The sequence below is a fragment of the Colias eurytheme genome, chromosome 14, assembly GCF_061535395.1.
Source record: "Colias eurytheme isolate Ceu_HAF_F1 chromosome 14, ilColEury1 Martin Lab GWU primary, whole genome shotgun sequence".
In the NCBI taxonomy this organism is placed as follows: domain Eukaryota; kingdom Metazoa; phylum Arthropoda; class Insecta; order Lepidoptera; family Pieridae; genus Colias; species Colias eurytheme.
The window spans coordinates 2,585,125-2,605,731 of NC_142993.1; the positions used below are offsets into that span (position 1 = coordinate 2,585,125).

A 20,607-nucleotide genomic window follows, 5' to 3' on the forward strand; every position below is an offset into this window, starting at 1 on the left:
CAGTCTTATGTACTAACCTAATAAAATTTTACGATTTATAGGTATATATTTATTAAACGATTTTTTATGAATAATGCCGTATTTAAACCCTGCCGTAATTACTGGAATATTGTTTAACCCAGATTGCACATAGTTGAAATCCACTTTCAGAATCGCAATACAGCCAACTATGTGCAATGTGCGAACACCCGGACAAATGCGATTACCCGGACAACTTCAGTGGGTATGAGGGCGCTTTGAGATGCCTTGCACATAATGGGGGGGAGGTTGCATTTACCAAGGTTATATACGTGCGGAAGTTCTTTGGGGTACGTATTCTATTAGGGATTAATGATTGTATTATATTCGTTATATTATTTTGCATGGCTTCCAGGTGATCTAAGGGTCAGCTCACACCGAGACGCGACGCGGCGCGACGCTGCGCGCACATTTTTCATAGAGCGACTCAGAATATACTTTATTCACTACACGAAAAGATACACATTGCTACGCCGCGAGGCACCTCGAGGCGCAGCGCTGCGTGGTGCAACGTAATCTGAATTCTCACAATGTAATGTGCTTAGATTATAGATTGGTCTCCGCGCGCGCGCTACGACTAGATACCGCCGGCGTACTTGAAAAATGCGGCAACTTATAGTACGCCGAATTCGGCGTACCCAACTTAACCCAAGCCAGTCGTGTCACAAGCATTGTGTGGAGAGGGTGAACCGATAATTTATAAAGATTTTGAACAAAATCTGAAGTAAAATGCCTATTTGTGTCATAAAACTATTTAAAAATAATACATCAAAAAATAAGAAAGACACTGGGATCACGTACCATCACTAAGTATCGTATTATTCGAAATTTCTCCTTTACTTCGAAAAATTTTTCTACGAAAATACGACGCCATTCAGTGTTGCCGTATTGCATATCCAAAAAAATACACGTGGTTGAGGAAATATTTTAGCAATAATTTGAACTTTTTTTTTCAATACTATTACTAACACATGTATAAAAAAGTATAATACAATAATTTATTTCTGTTTAACCATGTTTAACTGACTCATATAATATGTATGTTTTTTTTTTATTTCCGCTTTTTTACTTTTAAACAACCTTTGTGACTATAGTATAGTAGCGTCGCAAGTGGATTTGAGTCACATGTTCATGGATTCGATTCCCGGCCAGGTCAGGATGAAAAAAATATTTTTCAAACTTCTTTTCAAGATGCCAGATTTCCCATTTATGAGGTAAAATTTATGTAGCTGGCAGCCCAATTCTTCACACACACTAGCGTCTTTACAAATTGCCTAACACACACTACAGAAAAGAGTTGCCGCACTCACAGAGCTATTGTTTTTAGGTGGGGCGGTATCTAGTCGTAGCGCGCGCGCGGAGACCAATCCTTAATCTAAGGTAATGTGTATCTTTTCGTGTAGTGAATAAAGTTTATTCTGAGTCGCTCTATGAAAAAAGTGCGCGCAGCGTCGCGCCGCGTCGCGTCTCGGTGTGAGCTGACCCTAAGTCCGGAAATTCTTTGGGATACGCATTTTATTAGGGTGTAATCATTTCATCATTTTCAATTGCGATATTTGTAATTTTATCATTTTCTTTGCTTGGCTTCGAATTTCGGAAATTAAATTTGTGTATAAATTGAATTTTGATTGGTGCGCCGGATGAAATTAATTGCAATTTCGCTGAAATGGTTTATTGATTGAGCCGTTTTTTGCTTATAAACCTATAGGTATATGTATAGTAGCAAACTTTAGCAGCTCCACTCAAAACACTTTATTTCGTGTTTGTACTCAGAATAATGGATATAGTAAGTAGTTTCAATTAAAAAAATCTCATCTATACGATGGCGAACGCGGACCGGCCCTACTAGCGGTTCAACTAAACTATTTGTACGTACTAACTACTATCACAAGTCACTAAGAGACCATCACAGGTAATGTTTCCTCTTAGCGCGTCGTAATTCTATTGAGATGGGTCGAAGTGATGGGATTTTCGATATCCGGATGAATGTCAGATCAATATCAGTCAGTGTCAATGCAATGTAAAACTCTGTGGTAAAACTATTGTGAAATACGAGTCTCGTACCGTGAAATCGGTAATCTAATGAATTAACGTTACATTGAAATCCTCTCTCCATTACCCGTTAAAATCTTTGATAAAAGTCTGCTTCCATATATGTACCTACAATCAGATTCTTTGAAAATATATTGTATGTAGTGAATTCAAGTCTACACTTTAACTTTGATATCATGTTTAAACAAATGTATAAAATGTGAATTAATTTTTCTAGAAGCATTGGTACAGTATCTAATTGTAGAGATAATCAGGGTAGATTTCAGAAAATTATAATTGATTATAAGTTCTATTATTCTAGAATCTAGTACCTATCGAATTTATAAAGTAGAAATCGTAGTACTTGTCTGATGTTGAACATAAGCCTAACAAAGATATATAATAAACAGAGGGATTTCTTTACTGCTGCTCTAATTACCATCTCGCTTCTTTATAAATTGCTTTGCTCATAACATGAACATTCGCGATATACGCAATCCTATTCACACAAAGAATATGTAGTTATCTAATAGTTATTCCTGGTATAGCTCCCAGTAGGCACGACTCCCGCCAGCCAATCATCAGAGAACCCCGATGACTTCGCGTATCTTTGTTCTGACGGCTCCAAAGTACCGGTTAGGGAGAAACCTTGCTCTTGGGCGGCCCGACCATTACAAATTAGAACTTTAATTTAGTTGCCTGATATATTATCCTATCATAATAATCCTAGCAAAGATATATAATATACCTAGAGTGGGTTTACTTGACTGCTGCCGCTCTTTCTAATTGATCTCGCTTCATTCCACAAATTGCTTTACTCATAAAAATAATTAACATTGGCTGATACGCGAGCCTAGTCTCGCAAAAATTAGAGCACATTATGTAGTTACCAAATAGTAATTTCTGGTATAGCTCCCAGTAGGCACGACCCCCGCCAGCCAATCATCAGAGAAGCCCGATGACTTCGCGTATCTTTGTTCTGACGGCTCCAAAGTACCGGTTAGGGAGAAACCTTGCTCTTGGGCGGCCCGACCATTGCAAATAAGAACTTTAATTTAGTTGTCTGATATATCCTATCATAATAATCCTAGCAAAGATATATAATATACCTACAGTGGGTTTACTTGACTGCTGCCGCTCTTTCTAATTGATCTCGCTTCATTCCACAAATTGCTTTAACTCATAAAAATAATTAACATTGGCTGATACGCGAGCCTAGTCTCGCAAAAATTAGAGCACATTATGTAGTTACCAAATAGTAATTTCTGGTATAGCTCCCAGTAGGAACAACCCCCGCCAGCCAATCTTCAGAGAACCCCGATGACTTCGCGTATCTTTGTTCTGACGGCTCCAAAGTACCGATTAGGGAGAAACCTTGCTCTTGGGCGGCCCGACCGTGGCAAGGATTGCTCGGCCATCACGATGTGCTCGCTAAATTGTCGCCGTTAAGAGAAAAGATTAAGCAATTAGCTGATGCTGGTAAGTACTGGTTTAATTTTATTGTAAATTGTTGTAATTTGCTCTGAGTTAGGTAGTGTAGTTATTGTAGATTGCTTTCGGGTAATTTGTTTTGATTGTTATGTTTAAATTTCCCTTTTATTAGTATCTATAGTTTCAGTTTTCGTTGTCTCAACTTAGTAGATAGTAGATAATTATAAGTAGAAAAAAATATAAATAAAACTAACTTCATGTCCCCATAATAAAATATTGTAAAACCATGGAGATAGCATAGAAGACTAAAGATTACCCTACTTACTAAAAATTACCGGCTATAAGAAACATAAAAGAAGTAATAAATAGTTCAAAAATATGTGGAAATAAATAAAAAAATGTTGCATTGAACATTGTTTTTAGAAATTAAAGGCTTCTTAAAGCCTTTCTGTTACTTTTTGACGTGACAACGTCTTATAATTCGATACATGTACTACGTAGTACATGTAGTACATATGTATCTCAATGCTGCACGCACGAAAAAACTTAAACATGACTCATGCGGCGTTACCTCGCTCTGAGGCGTTCCATGTAAGGCTTGAAGGGCAAGCGAGAGCGCGGAACGAGCGTCAAAGAAGCACAATCGGACGTTGTCACGTTCAACTATCGCCAGTAAATCGACTTTACAGACAACCAATTTTTTTTTAGTATATGTATTTATTGCCGCGTAAATCTTGAACGTTCCAAAAAAATCACAGCTCAGCTTTGTATTACTAATGTTTTTGTACTATCTTAGGTGCTAGTACCAAACCAGATTGGTTCACGAACGTATTAGGTCTCTCCGAAAAGATTCACCACGTAGCTGATAATATTCCGATCAGACCAGTCGATTACTTACAAAAGGCCAACTACACTGAAGTTATTGAGCGAGGCCATGGACCCCCAGAGCCTGTTGTTAGGTAAGATTGTGGAATTAATGTTTAAAAGCGTCGCTTAAATCTTAAAACATTATTCATGGATGTTTCTAGAAACGGGTTTGATTAATGGCAAGGATCATTTATTTGTACGTAGATTCTAGATGATTAATTAATTTATAATTAAAACAATACAGTACACAAACTATGGTTTGTAATATTCATATCACGAATCAAAAATGTTGATATTGATATTTTACTAGTAAAGTAGTAAAACCCATTCAAAAGAATTTTGAGGCTATTATCAAAAAAATGTACATTGCAAACTTCTCTATGTGATTGATAAATATATCATATTCCCACGAGAAAATCTCGATTTTTAAACTACCCACCTTCGCCAATCGCCAACACCCAAACCCAAATTTTTAATAATTTTTTACATTGTTCTCATAGAGATAATATGTAGTACGTAGTACATATTATCTCTATGATTGTTCTCATTCTTTATTTTTTTTTTTTAACTATTCACTCCAAAACCCAGGATGTGTGTAACATCAAACGTGGCGTTAGCGAAATGCCGCTCGATGTCCGTGTTCGCGTTCAGCAGAGACATTCGTCCCAAACTCGACTGCGTGCAAGAAGCTTCTGATGAAGATTGCTTGAAGAGCGTAAGTATAAAAATTAATAAAAAAAAGTAATTTTATATAGCATTAAAAATTTTATTCTTGTGTAAAAAATGGTAGGTATTAGGGAATAGAATTTTTGGGTTATTCTTAATTTATATAAGTAGGTTAGTCATAGAGAAAGGGTTGTTATAGATGTTATGAGGGATAGGTTGTATTTTTAAATTTGAATAATTTATCGGATTAAGAATCAAGTTTAGAATAATATTCTCTTTCTGATATTTGAGAGCAATCCATCGTGATTAAGATATATAAGATGAAGATTTTAAGTTGTAAAGCAATATTTTTTCTTTATTAAAAAACATCAGGTTCAAGACAATGGCTCAGATTTAGCATCCGTAGACGGTATGAAGGTAGCGTCAGCATCCAAAAAGTACAATCTGCATCCAGTTTTCCACGAAGTGTATGGAGCCTCTAAAATACCTAATTACGCTGTTGCTGTCGTCAAGAAGAGCACACCACACTCGAAAATTGAAGATCTTAGAGGAAAACGGTGAGTTAAATATAATATGGTTACAATTCTTATTTAAAAATTGTAGAAGAAATTAGAAATCGCAAAAATGTATTGACAATTTCAAGTTAGGTAGATAACGTAGACAGTAGTCCGACAAAAATACCTAATTAGGTAGGTATGCAAAATTTTAAAGTAAGGTTATTTTTAACTTCACTATCATTCATCATTTCATCATTATAATATGATATATTTAGTAGATAGTAATTGAGAATAATAAATATCTGCTTTCAAATATTTAAAATCAAACAAAGCTTGCACTTTTAACTACAAACTACACATTACAAAAGAAACAGCAAAAGCTTAGAAGGATTAATTGCAAAGCTACCATTGCGAAAGAGACAGACATTGATGACTTCATTCAACTCGCGTTCGAGATCCATCCATCTTAACATCAATTACATTGCCTCTACTTGCTTTGAGAGCAGTGGCGTAGCTATCATAGGGCCAGGTGGTGCAGTGCACCAGGGCCCCGGAGAACAGGGGGCCCTCAAACCTCAGCTTTGAAAAAAAAATTATTTTTTTTTTATTAAAAAAAAATCTTTTTATTTTATTTTTTTTTTTATTTTTTTTTCAAATCAACAATTATAGAACTCCTTATTCAACATTTCCAACACATGCGCCAAGCGTCCTCGATAGGCATGTGCTGTTTGTTATCGTTAGTTCGGTTATTTGGTAGTTTTGATGAGTACGCCCGTAGCACATTGGATCAGCGATAAGCCCACGTGCTTGACGGTAGTGAGACCAATTCGCCAATTCCACCCATCAACTTTTTAATGAAACTTTCATTCGCTCTTGCCTTGCATGAGTTCTCATTTATGATATTTGTGGCGATGTTTTCAACTTTCTGGGGTCTGGGACGTACTACAATAGTTGACGCTAGGTGCGTCGCTGACTGTTGTAATTCGTAATTCCCTACTACCAGCCTTATTTCATCAAGTATCACCACTAATGCTATGATTTTTATTCCGCACATCCATCCATCTGGCACCAAATTCTGCTAGAACTCATTTTCGCTAAAAAAATTTTCCGATGACAAAATATGTATGATACCGGTTGCAGCACAACGGTAACCGTATAATCTATGATAGCTCTCAACATGATCGACATGTGTATTTCTTTGTGAATTCATGCACAGCGTATTGAACAACATCAATTAAGTTTCCAAAGTTTTGCAAAAACGTGATATCGTTTTGGATGAAGCGAGTAAGGCTTTGGACGAAACAACGGATAAATTGAAAAAGTATAGAAATGACTTCGAGTCCTTCAAAGCCAATCCAAGGCCACCGAAACCGCGAGAAAATACGATATCGATCCTACCTTTCCAGAAAAGCGACGAAGAAAAACTAAAAAGCATTTCGATGAATTGGCTTCTGATCACCGATTCGAAAACCAGGAAGAAGTCTTTAGAGTAACTATTTTCAACAATGTACGGTCTACTCGACATAATAATCAATCAGTTAGATGCGCGTTTTATTGGTATGAGTGCAGTTTGTAAATCGTTCGACTTCCTGATGCCAAAAAACTTGCTTAGCTGGAATGAAACGATTTTACTCGAGAAATGTTCGCTGTTCGCTGTTCGCTGTTCGCTGTTCGCTGTTCGCTGTTCGTGTTCGTGTTCGTGTTCGTGTTCGTGTTCGTGTTCGTGTTCGTGTTCGTGTTCTTGGAATTAGAATTAGAATTTGAATTTGAATTTGAATTTGAATATGAATTTGAATTTGAATTTGATTTTGAATTTGAATTTGAATTTGAATTTGAATTTGAATTTGAATTTGAATATGAATTTGAATTTGAATTTGAATTTGAATTTGAATTTGAATTTGAATTTGAATATGAATATGAATTTGAATTTGAATTTGAATTTGAATTTGAATTTGAATTTGAATTTGAATTTGAATTTGAATTTGAATTTGAATTTGAATTTGAATATGAATTTGAAGTTGAATAAAAAATTGAATTTGAATTTGAATTTGAATTTGAATTTGAATTCGAATTCGAATTTGAATTTGAATATGAATTTGAATTTGAATTTGAATAAGGTACGTAAAGCTGGCGATGAAAAATTAGCGAAATTAAAAAAAAACAACACCAGAATTTGTTGCTTATTTGTTGCTAATTAGTTGCTATAATGACGATTTTGTTGCTCAACCCGTTCGCTGAAAATCAGCAACAATTCTAGCTTAACGTTAAGGTAGCGTGAAGAAATCGGAAAAAGGGATGGATCGTTGCAAAAATGCAGGTGAATTTGTTGCTAATTTGTTGCTGCATAAAAACAGTGAAAATTTTGAATTTTTTTCATTGGCGCCAAAAATAACACTGGCCACGTCAACTTAATTGTCGTTTATCGGTAGTGAAACATAAAAAAAAAATTGTTGTTCCTCACATCGTTCACTGACACAGTGTACAGAGCCAGCAACAAAATAGAAACCGGAAGTAGTTAATTTTGAAACCGGTTTGCTAGAAATTCGTCCACGCCAGCTTAACTGTCAATTTTCGGTAGTTACACATAAAAAAAAAATTTGTTGCTCCTCACATCGTTCACTGGCACAGTGTACAGAGCCAGCAACAAAATAGAAACCGGAAGTAGAGTTAATTTTGAAACCGGTTTGCTAGAAAATCGTCCACGCCAGCTTAACTGTCGATTTTCGGTAGTGAAACATAAAAAAAAATTTGTTGCTCCTCACATCGTTCACTGGCACAGTGTACAGAGCCAGCAACAAAATAGAAACCGGAAGTAGAGTTAATTTTGAAACCGGTTTGCTAGAAATTCGTCCACGCCAGCTTAACTGTCAATTTTCGGTAGTTAAACATAAAAAAAAATTGTTGCTCCTCACATCGTTCACTGGCACAGTGTACAGAGCCAGCAACAAAATAGAAACCGGAAGTAGAGTTAATTTTGAAACCGGTTGGCTAGAAATTCGTCCACGCCAGCTTAACTGTCAATTTTCGGTAGTTAAACATAAAAAAAAATTTGTTGCTCCTCACATCGTTCACTGGCACAGTGTACAGAGCCAGCAACAAAATAGAAACCGGAAGTAGAGTTAATTTTGAAACCGGTTTGCTAGAAATTCGTCAATTTATTAACTCTACTTCCGGTTTTTATTTTGTTGCTGGCTCTGTACACTGTGCCAGTGAACGATGTGAGGAGCAACAAATTTTTTTTTAAGTTTAACTACTGAAAATTGACAGTTAAGCTGGCGTGGACGAATTTCTAGCAAACCGGTTTCAAAATTAACTCTAATTCCGGTTTCTATTTTGTTGCTGGCTCTGTACACTGTGCCAGTGAACGATGTGAGGAGCAACAAATTTTTTTTTATGTTTAACTATCGAAAATTGACAGTTAAGCTGGCGTGGACGAATTTCTAGCAAACCGGTTTCAAATTTAACTCTACTTCCGGTTTCTATTTTGTTCCTGGCTCTGTACACTGTGCCAGTGAACGATGTGAGGAGCAACAAATTTTTTTTTATGTTTAACTACCGAAAATTGACAGTTAAGCTGGCGTGGACGAATTTCTATCAAACCGGTTTCAAAATTAACTCTACTTCCGGTTTCTATTTTGTTGCTGGCTCTGTACACTGTGCCAGTGAACGATGTGAGGAGCAACAATTTTTTTTTTATGTTTCACTACCGAAAATCGACAGTTAAGCTGGCGTGGACGATTTTCTAGCAAACCGGTTTCAAAATTAACTCTACTTCCGGTTTCTATTTTGTTGCTGGCTCTGTACACTGTGCCAGTGAACGATGTGAGGAGCAACAAATTTTTTTTTTAATGTTTAAATACCGAAAATTGACAGTTAAGCTGGCGTGGACGAATTTCTAGTAAACCGGTTTCAAAATTAACTCTACTTCCGGTTTCTATTTTGTTGCTGGCTCTGTACACTGTGCCAGTGAATGATGTGAGGAGCAACAAATTTTTTTTTATGTTTCACTACCGAAAATCGACAGTTAAGCTGGCGTGGACGATTTTCTAGCAAACCGGTTTCAAGATTAACTCTACTTCCGGTTTCTATTTTGTTGCTGGCTCTGTACACTGTGCCAGTGAACGATGTGAGGAGTAACAAATTTTTTTTTTATGTTTCACTACCGAAAATCGACAGTTAAGCTGGCGTGGACGATTTTCTAGCAAACCGGTTTCAAAATTAACTCTACTTCCGGTTTCTATTTTGTTGCTGGCTCTGCACACTGTGCCAGTGAACGATGTGAGGAGCAACAAATTTTTTTTATGTTTCACTACCGAAAATCGACAGTTAAGCTGACGTGGACGATTTTCTAGCAAACCGGTTTCAAAATTAACTCTACTTCCGGTTTCTATTTTGTTGCTGGCTCTGTACACTGTGCCAGTGAACGATGTGAGGAGCAACAAATTTTTTTTTATGTTTCACTACCGAAAATCGACAGTTAAGCTGGCGTGGACGATTTTCTAGCCAACCGGTTTCAAAATTAACTCTACTTCCGGTTTCTATTTTGTTGCTGGCTCTGTACACTGTGCCAGTGAATGATGTGAGGAGCAACAAATTTTTTTTTATGTTTCACTACCGAAAATCGACAGTTAAGCTGGCGTGGACGATTTTCTAGCCAACCGGTTTCAAAATTAACTCTACTTCCGGTTTCTATTTTGTTGCTGGCTCTGTACACTGTGCCAGTGAACGATGTGAGGAGCAACAATTTTTTTTTTATGTTTAACTACCGAAAATTGACAGTTAAGCTGGCGTGGACGAATTTCTAGCAAACCGGTTTCAAAATTAACTCTACTTCCGGTTTCTATTTTGTTGCTGGCTCTGTACACTGTGTCAGTGAACGATGTGAGGAGCAACAAATTTTTTTTTATGTTTCACTACCGAAAATCGACAGTTAAGCTGGCGTGGACGATTTTCTAGCAAACCGGTTTCAAGATTAACTCTACTTCCGGTTTCTATTTTGTTGCTGGCTCTGTACACTGTGCCAGTGAACGATGTGAGGAGTAACAAATTTTTTTTTTATGTTTCACTACCGAAAATCGACAGTTAAGCTGGCGTGGACGATTTTCTAGCAAACCGGTTTCAAAATTAACTCTACTTCCGGTTTCTATTTTGTTGCTGGCTCTGCACACTGTGCCAGTGAACGATGTGAGGAGCAACAAATTTTTTTTATGTTTCACTACCGAAAATCGACAGTTAAGCTGACGTGGACGATTTTCTAGCAAACCGGTTTCAAAATTAACTCTACTTCCGGTTTCTATTTTGTTGCTGGCTCTGTACACTGTGCCAGTGAACGATGTGAGGAGCAACAAATTTTTTTTTATGTTTCACTACCGAAAATCGACAGTTAAGCTGGCGTGGACGATTTTCTAGCCAACCGGTTTCAAAATTAACTCTACTTCCGGTTTCTATTTTGTTGCTGGCTCTGTACACTGTGCCAGTGAATGATGTGAGGAGCAACAAATTTTTTTTTATGTTTCACTACCGAAAATCGACAGTTAAGCTGGCGTGGACGATTTTCTAGCCAACCGGTTTCAAAATTAACTCTACTTCCGGTTTCTATTTTGTTGCTGGCTCTGTACACTGTGCCAGTGAACGATGTGAGGAGCAACAATTTTTTTTTTATGTTTAACTACCGAAAATTGACAGTTAAGCTGGCGTGGACGAATTTCTAGCAAACCGGTTTCAAAATTAACTCTACTTCCGGTTTCTATTTTGTTGCTGGCTCTGTACACTGTGTCAGTGAACGATGTGAGGAGCAACAAATTTTTTTTTATGTTTCACTACCGAAAATCGACAGTTAAGCTGGCGTGGACGATTTTCTAGCAAACCGGTTTCAAAATTAACTCTACTTCCGGTTTCTATTTTGTTGCTGGCTCTGTACACTGTGCCAGTGAACGATGTGAGGAGCAACAATTTTTTTTTTATGTTTCACTACCGAAAATCGACAGTTAAGCTGGCGTGGACGATTTTCTAGCCAACCGGTTTCAAAATTAACTCTACTTCCGGTTTCTATTTTGTTGCTGGCTCTGTACACTGTGCCAGTGAACGATGTGAGGAGCAACAATTTTTTTTTTATGTTTAACTACCGAAAATTGACAGTTAAGCTGGCGTGGACGAATTTCTAGCAAACCGGTTTCAAAATTAACTCTACTTCCGGTTTCTTTTTTGTTGCTGGCTCTGTACACTGTGTCAGTGAACGATGTGAGGAGCAACAAATTTTTTTTTATGTTTCACTACCGAAAATCGACAGTTAAGCTGGCGTGGACGATTTTCTAGCAAACCGGTTTCAAAATTAACTCTACTTCCGGTTTCTATTTTGTTGCTGGCTCTGTACACTGTGCCAGTGAATGATGTGAGGAGCAACAAATTTTTTTTTATGTTTCACTACCGAAAATCGACAGTTAAGCTGGCGTGGACGATTTTCTAGCCAACCGGTTTCAAAATTAACTCTACTTCCGGTTTCTATTTTGTTGCTGGCTCTGTACACTGTGCCAGTGAACGATGTGAGGAGTAACAATTTTTTTTTTATGTTTAACTACCGAAAATTGACAGTTAAGCTGGCGTGGACGAATTTCTAGCAAACCGGTTTCAAAATTAACTCTACTTCCGGTTTCTATTTTGTTGCTGGCTCTGTACACTGTGTCAGTGAACGATGTGAGGAGCAACAAATTTTTTTTATGTTTCACTACCGAAAATCGACAGTTAAGCTGGCGTGGACGATTTTCTAGCAAACCGGTTTCAAAATTAACTCTACTTCCGGTTTCTATTTTGTTGCTGGCTCTGTACACTGTGCCAGTGAACGATGTGAGGAGCAACAATTTTTTTTTTATGTTTCACTACCGAAAATCGACAGTTAAGCTGGCGTGGACGATTTTCTAGCCAACCGGTTTCAAAATTAACTCTACTTCCGGTTTCTATTTTTCTTGCTGGCTCTGTACACTGTGCCAGTGAACGATGTGAGGAGCAACAATTTTTTTTTTATGTTTAACTACCGAAAATTGACAGTTAAGCTGGCGTGGACGAATTTCTAGCAAACCGGTTTCAAAATTAACTCTACTTCCGGTTTCTTTTTTGTTGCTGGCTCTGTACACTGTGTCAGTGAACGATGTGAGGAGCAACAAATTTTTTTTTATGTTTCACTACCGAAAATCGACAGTTAAGCTGGCGTGGACGATTTTCTAGCAAACCGGTTTCAAAATTAACTCTACTTCCGGTTTCTATTTTGTTGCTGGCTCTGTACACTGTGCCAGTGAATGATGTGAGGAGCAACAAATTTTTTTTTATGTTTCACTACCGAAAATCGACAGTTAAGCTGGCGTGGACGATTTTCTAGCCAACCGGTTTCAAAATTAACTCTACTTCCGGTTTCTATTTTGTTGCTGGCTCTGTACACTGTGCCAGTGAACGATGTGAGGAGTAACAATTTTTTTTTTATGTTTAACTACCGAAAATTGACAGTTAAGCTGGCGTGGACGAATTTCTAGCAAACCGGTTTCAAAATTAACTCTACTTCCGGTTTCTATTTTGTTGCTGGCTCTGTACACTGTGTCAGTGAACGATGTGAGGAGCAACAAATTTTTTTTTATGTTTCACTACCGAAAATCGACAGTTAAGCTGGCGTGGACGATTTTCTAGCAAACCGGTTTCAAAATTAACTCTACTTCCGGTTTCTATTTTGTTGCTGGCTCTGTACACTGTGCCAGTGAATGATGTGAGGAGCAACAAATTTTTTTTTATGTTTCACTACCGAAAATCGACAGTTAAGCTGGCGTGGACGATTTTCTAGCAAACCGGTTTCAAGATTAACTCTACTTCCGGTTTCTATTTTGTTGCTGGCTCTGTACACTGTGTCAGTGAACGATGTGAGGAGCAACAAATTTTTTTTATGTTTCACTACCGAAAATCGACAGTTAAGCTGGCGTGGACGATTTTCTAGCAAACCGGTTTCAAAATTAACTCTACTTCCGGTTTCTATTTTGTTGCTGGCTCTGTACACTGTGCCAGTGAACGATGTGAGGAGCAACAAATTTTTTTTTATGTTTCACTACCGAAAATCGACAGTTAAGCTGGCGTGGACGATTTTCTAGCAAACCGGTTTCAAAATTAACTCTACTTCCGGTTTCTATTTTGTTGCTGGCTCTGTACACTATGCCAGTGAACGATGTGAGGAGCAACAAATTTTTTTTTATGTTTCACTACCGAAAATCGACAGTTAAGCTGGCGTGGACGATTTTCTAGCAAACCGGTTTCAAAATTAACTCTACTTCCGGTTTCTAGTTTGTTGCTGGCTCTGTACACTGTGCCAGTGAACGATGTGAGGAGCAACAAATTTTTTTTTATGTTTCACTACCGAAAATCGACAGTTAAGCTGGCGTGGACGATTTTCTAGCAAACCGGTTTCAAAATTAACTCTACTTCCGGTTTCTATTTTGTTGCTGGCTCTGTACACTGTGCCAGTGAACGATGTGAGGAGCAACAAATTTTTTTTTTATGTTTAAATACCGAAAATTGACAGTTAAGCTGGCGTGGACGAATTTCTAGTAAACCGGTTTCAAAATTAACTCTACTTCCGGTTTCTATTTTGTTGCTGGCTCTGTACACTGTGCCAGTGAACGATGTGAGGAGCAACAAATTTTTTTTTATGTTTCACTACCGAAAATCGACAATTAAGTTGACGTGGCCAGTGCTATTTTTGGCGCCAATGAAAAAAATTCAAAATTTTCACTGTTTTTATGCAGCAACAAATTAGCAACAAATTCACCTGCATTTTTGCAACGATCCATCCCTTTTTCCGATTTCTTCACGCTACCTTAACGTTAAGCTAGAACTGTTGCTGATTTTCAGTGAACGGGTTGAGCAACAAAATCGTCATTATAGCAACTAATTAGCAACAAATAAGCAACAAATTCTGGTGTTGTTTTTTTTTAATTTCGCTAATTTTTCATCGCCAGCTTTACGTACCTATTTGAATATGAATATGAATATGAATTTGAATTTGAATTTGAATTTGATTTTGAATTTGAATTTGAATATGAATTTGAATTTGAATTTGAATTTGAATTTGAATTTGAATTTGAATTTGAATTTGAATTTGAATTTGAATTTGAATTTGAATTTGAATTTGAATTTGAATTTGAATTTGAATTTGAATTTGAATTTGAATTTGAATTTGAATTTGAATTTGAATTTGAATTTGAATTTGAATTTGAATTTGAATTTGAATTTGAATTTGAATATGAATTTGAAGTTGAATAAAAAATTGAATTTGAATTTGAATTTGAATTTGAATTTGAATTCGAATTCGAATTTGAATTTGAATATGAATTTGAATTTGAATTTGAATATGAATATGAATATGAATTTGAATTTGAATTTGAATTTGATTTTGAATTTGAATTTGAATATGAATTTGAATTTGAATTTGAATTTGAATTTGAATTTGAATTTGAATTTGAATTTGAATTTGAATTTGAATTTGAATTTGAATTTGAATTTGAATTTGAATTTGAATTTGAATTTGAATTTGAATTTGAATTTGAATTTGAATTTGAATTTGAATTTGAATTTGAATTTGAATTTGAATTTGAATTTGAATTTGAATTTGAATTTGAATTTGAATTTGAATTTGAATTTGAATTTGAATTTGAATTTGAATTTGAATTTGAATTTGAATTTGAATTTGAATTTGAATTTGAATTTGAATTTGAATTTGAATTTGAATTTGAATTTGAATTTGAATTTGAATTTGAATTTGAATTTGAATTTGAATTTGAATTTGAATTTGAATTTGAATTTGAATTTGAATTTGAATTTGAATTTGAATTTGAATTTGAATTTGAATTTGAATTTGAATTTGAATTTGAATTTGAATTTGAATTTGAATTTGAATTTGAATTTGAATTTGAATTTGAATTTGAATTTGAATTTGAATTTGAATTTGAATTTGAATTTGAATTTGAATTTGAATTTGAATTTGAATTTGAATTTGAATTTGAATTTGAATTTGAATTTGAATTTGAATTTGAATTTGAATTTGAATTTGAATTTGAATTTGAATTTGAATTTGAATTTGAATATGAATTTGAAGTTGAATAAAAAATTGAATTTGAATTTGAATTTGAATTTGAATTTGAATTCGAATTCGAATTTGAATTTGAATTTGAATTTGAATTTGAATTTGAATTTGATTTTGAGAGTTTGTGTTTGTGTTTGTGTTCGGTGTTCGCTGTTCGCTGTTCGCTGTTCGCTGTTCGCTGTTCGCTGTTCGCTGTTCGCTGTTCGCTGTTCGCTGTTCGCTGTTCGCTGTCCGCTGTTCGCTGTTCGCTCTTCGTGTTCGTGTTCGTGTTCGTGTTCGTGTTCGTGTTCGTGTTCGTGTTCGTGTTCGTGTTCGTGTTCGTGTTCGCTGTTCGCTGTTCGTGTTCGCTGTTCGCTGTTCGTGTTCGTGTTCGTGTTCTTGGAATTTGAATTTGAATTTGAATTTGAATTTGAATTTGAATTTGAATTTGAATTTGAATTTGAATTTGAATTTGAATTTGAATTTGAATTTGAATATGAATATGAATATGAATTTGAATTTGAATTTGAATTTGAATTTGAATTTGAATTTGAATTTGAATTTGAATTTGAATTTGAATTTGAATTTGAATTTGAATTTGAATTTGAATTTGAATTACAATTTGAATTTGATTTTGAGAGTTTGTGTTTGTGTTCGGTGTTCGGTGTTCGCTGTTCGGTGTTCGGTGTTCGGTGTTCGCTGTTCGCTGTTCGCTGTTCGCTGTTCGCTGTTCGCTGTTCGCTGTTCGCTGTTCGCTGTTCGCTGTTCGCTGTTCGCTGTTCGCTGTTCGCTGTTCGCTGTTCGCTGTTCGCTGTTCGCTGTTCGCTGTTCGCTGTTCGCTGTTCGCTGTTCGCTGTTCGCTGTTCGCTGTTCGCTGTTCGCTGTTCGCTGTTCGCTGTTCGCTGTTCGCTGTTCGCTGTTCGCTTTTCGCTGTTCGCTGTTCGCTGTTCGCTGTTCGCTGTTCGCTGTTCGCTGTTCGCTGTTCGCTGTTCGCTGTTCGCTGTTCGCTGTTCGCTGTTCGCTGTTCGCTGTTCGCTGTTCGGTGTTCGGTGTTCGGTGTTCGGTGTTCGGTGTTCGGTGTTCGGTGTTAGTTGTTCGGTGTTCGGTGTTCGGTGTTCGGTGTTCGGTGTTCGGTGTTCGGTGTTCGGTGTTCGGTGTTCGCTGTTCGCTGTTCGTGTTCGTGTTCGTGTTCGTGTTCGTGTTCGTGTTCGTGTTCGTGTTCGTGTTCGTGTTCTTGGAATTTGAATTTGAATTTGAATTTGAATTTGAATTTGAATTTGAATATGAATTTGAATTTGAATTTGAATTTGAATTTGAATTTGAATTTGAATATGAATATGAATATGAATATGAATTTGAATTTGAATTTGAATTTGATTTTGAATTTGAATTTGAGAGTTTGAGAGTTTGTGTTTGTGTTTGTGTTTGTGTTCGTGTTCGCTGTTCGCTGTTCGCTGTTCGCTGTTCGCTGTTCGCTGTTCGCTGTTCGCTGTTCGCTGTTCGCTGTTCGCTGTTCGCTGTTCGCTGTTCGCTGTTCGCTGTTCGCTGTTCGCTGTTCGCTGTTTGTTCGCTGTTCGCTGTTCGCTGTTCGCTGTTCGCGGTTCGCTGTTCGCAGATCGCTGTTCGCTGTTCGCTGTTCGCTGTTCGCTGTTCGCTGTTCGCTGTTCGCTGTTCGCTGTTCGCTGTTCGCTGTTCGCTGTTCGCTGTTCGGTGTTCGGTGTTCGGTGTTCGGTGTTCGGTGTTCGGTGTTCGGTGTTCGGTGTTCGGTGTTCGGTGTTCGGTGTTCGGTGTTCGGTGTTCGGTGTTCGGTGTTCGGTGTTCGGTGTTCGGTGTTCGGTGTTCGGTGTTCGGTGTTCGGTGTTCGCTGTTCGCTGTTCGTGTTCGTGTTCGTGTTCGTGTTCGTGTTCGTGTTCGTGTTCGTGTTCGTGTTCTTGGAATTTGAATTTGAATTTGAATTTGAATTTGAATTTGAATTTGAATTTGAATTTGAATTTGAATTTGAATTTGAATTTGAATTTGAATTTGAATTTGAATTTGAATTTGAATTTGAATTTGAATTTGAATTTGAATTTGAATTTGAATTTGAATTTGAATTTGAATTTGAATTTGAATTTGAATTTGAATTTGAATTTGAATTTGAATTTGAATTTGAATTTGAATTTGAATTTGAATTTGAATTTGAATTTGAATTTGAATTTGAATTTGAATTTGAATTTGAATTTGAATTTGAATTTGAATTTGAATTTGAATTACAATTTGAATTTGATTTTGAGAGTTTGTGTTTGTGTTCGGTGTTCGGTGTTCGCTGTTCGCTGTTCGCTGTTCGCTGTTCGGTGTTCGGTGTTCGGTGTTTGGTGTTCGGTGTTAGTTGTTCGGTGTTCGGTGTTCGGTGTTCGGTGTTCGGTGTTCGCTGTTCGCTGTTCGCTGTTCGCTGTTCGCTGTTCGCTGTTCGCTGTTCGCTGTTCGCTGTTTGTTCGCTGTTCGCTGTTCGCTGTACGCTGTTCGCGGTTCGCGGTTCGCAGTTCGCTGTTCGCTGTTCGCTGTTCGCTGTTCGCTGTTCGCTGTTCGCTGTTCGCTGTTCGCTGTTCGCTGTTCGCTGTTCGCTGTTCGCTGTTCGCTGTTCGCTTTTCGCTGTTCGCTGTTCGCTGTTCGTGTTCGTGTTCGTGTTCGTGTTCTTGGAATTTGAATTTGAATTTGAATTTGAATTTGAATTTGAATTTGAATTTGAATTTGAATTTGAATTTGAATTTGAATTTGAATTTGAATTTGAATTTGATTTTGAGAGTTTGTGTTTGTGTTTGTGTTTGTGTTCGTGTTCGCTGTTCGCTGTTCGCTGTTCGCTGTTCGCTGTTCGCTGTTCGCTGTTCGCTGTTCGCTGTTCGCTGTTCGCTGTTCGCTGTTCGCTGTTCGCTGTTCGCTGTTCGCTGTTCGCTGTTCGCTGTTCGCTGTTCGCTGTTCGCTGTTCGCTGTTCGCTGTTCGCTGTTCGCTGTTTGTTCGCTGTTCGCTGTTCGCTGTTCGCTGTTCGCTGTTCGCGGTTCGCTGTTCGCAGTTCGCTGTTCGCTGTTCGCTGTTCGCTGTTCGCTGTTCGCTGTTCGCTGTTCGCTGTTCGCTGTTCGCTGTTCGCTGTTCGCGGTTCGCTGTTCGCGGTTCGCTGTTCGCTGTTCGCTGTTCGCTGTTCGCTGTTCGCTGTTCGCTGTTCGCTGTTCGCTGTTCGCTGTTCGCTGTTCGCTGTTCGCTGTTCGCTGTTCGCTGTTCGCTGTTCGCTGTTCGCTGTTCGCTGTTCGCTGTTCGCTGTTCGCTGTTCGCTGTTCGCTGTTCGCTGTTCGCTGTTCGCTGTTCGCTGTTCGCTGTTCGCTGTTCGCTGTTCGCTGTTCGCTGTTCGCGGTTCGCTGTTCGCGGTTCGCTGTTCGCTGTTCGCTGTTCGCTGTTCGCTGTTCGCTGTTCGCTGTTCGCTGTTCGCTGTTCGCTGTTCGCTGTTCGCTGTTCGCTGTTCGCTGTTCGCTGTTCGCTGTTCGCTGTTCGCTGTTCGCTGTTCGCTGTTCGCTGTTTGTTCGCTGTTCGCTGTTCGCTGTTCGCTGTTCGCTGTTCGCGGTTCGCTGTTCGCGGTTCGCTGTTCGCTGTTCGCTGTTCGCTGTTCGCTGTTCGCTGTTCGCTGTTCGCTGTTCGCTGTTCGCTGTTCGCTGTTCGCTGTTCGCTGTTCGCTGTTCGCTGTTCGCTGTTCGCTGTTCGCTGTTCGCTGTTCGCTGTTCGCTGTTCGCGGTTCGCTGTTCGCGGTTCGCTGTTCGCTGTTCGCTGTTCGCTGTTCGCTGTTCGCTGTTCGCTGTTCGCTGTTCGCTGTTCGCTGTTCGCTGTTCGCTGTTCGCTGTTCGCTGTTCGCTGTTCGCTGTTCGCTGTTCGCTGTTCGCTGTTCGCTGTTCGCTGTTCGCTGTTCGCTGTTCGCTGTTCGCTGTTCGCTGTTCGCTGTTCGCTGTTCGCTGTTCGCTGTTCGCTGTTCGCTGTTCTATATCTACTTGAATTTGATTTTGAATTTGAATTTGAATTTGAATTTGAATTCGAATTTGAATTTGAATTTGAATTTGAATTTGAATTTGAATTTGAATTTGAATTTGATTTTGAGAGTTTGTGTTTGTGTTCGGTGTTCGCTGTTCGCTGTTCGCTGTTCGCTGTTCGCTGTTCGCTGTTCGCTGTTCGCTGTTCGCTGTTCGCTGTTCGCTGTTCGCTGTTCGCTGTTCGCTGTTCGCTGTTCGCTGTTCGCTGTTCGCTGTTCGCTGTTCGCTGTCCGCTGTTCGCTGTTCGCTCTTCGTGTTCGTGTTCGTGTTCGTGTTCGTGTTCGTGTTCGTGTTCGTGTTCGTGTTCGCTGTTCGCTGTTCGTGTTCGCTGTTCGCTGTTCGTGTTCGTGTTCGTGTTCTTGGAATTTGAATTTGAATTTGAATTTGAATTTGAATTTGAATTTGAATTTGAATTTGAATTTGAATTTGAATTTGAATTTGAATTTGAATTTGAATTTGAATTTGAATTTGAATTTGAATTTGAATTTGAATTTGAATTTGAATTTGAATTTGAATTTGAATTTGAATTTGAATTTGAATTTGAATTTGAATTTGAATTTGAATTTGAATTTGAATTTGAATTTGAATTTGAATTTGAATTTGAATTTGAATTTGAATTTGAATTTGAATATGAATATGAATATGAATATGAATATGAATATGAATTTTAATTTGAATTTGAATTTGAATTTGAATTTGAATTTGAATTTGAATTTGAATTTGAATTTGAATTTGAATTTGAATTTGAATTTGAATTTGAATTTGAATTTGAATTTGAATTTGAATTTGAATTTGAATTTGAATTTGAATTTGAATTTGAATTTTAATTTGAATTTGAATTTGAATATGAATAAGTTGAATAAAAATTTGAATTTGAATTTGAATTTGAATTTGAATTACAATTTGAATTTGGGTTTGAATTTGATTTTGAGAGTTTGTGTTTGTGTTTGTGTT

The 20,607-nt window shown here is 37.6% G+C and overlaps 1 protein-coding gene across 1 annotated transcript in view; it reads left to right on the plus strand.

Annotated features, from left to right (window-relative positions):
* The window catches only part of Tsf1 (Transferrin 1), an 83,364-nt gene that overhangs the window by 19,623 nt on the left and 43,134 nt on the right, over positions 1 to 20,607 (plus strand). The window contains exons 6-10 of the mRNA XM_090109190.1: positions 151 to 308; positions 3,324 to 3,528; positions 4,277 to 4,439; positions 4,936 to 5,062; positions 5,386 to 5,570. Coding sequence (XP_089965316.1) covers positions 151 to 308; positions 3,324 to 3,528; positions 4,277 to 4,439; positions 4,936 to 5,062; positions 5,386 to 5,570 — 838 coding nt within the window. The remainder of the gene's footprint in view (positions 1 to 150; positions 309 to 3,323; positions 3,529 to 4,276; positions 4,440 to 4,935; positions 5,063 to 5,385; positions 5,571 to 20,607) is intronic.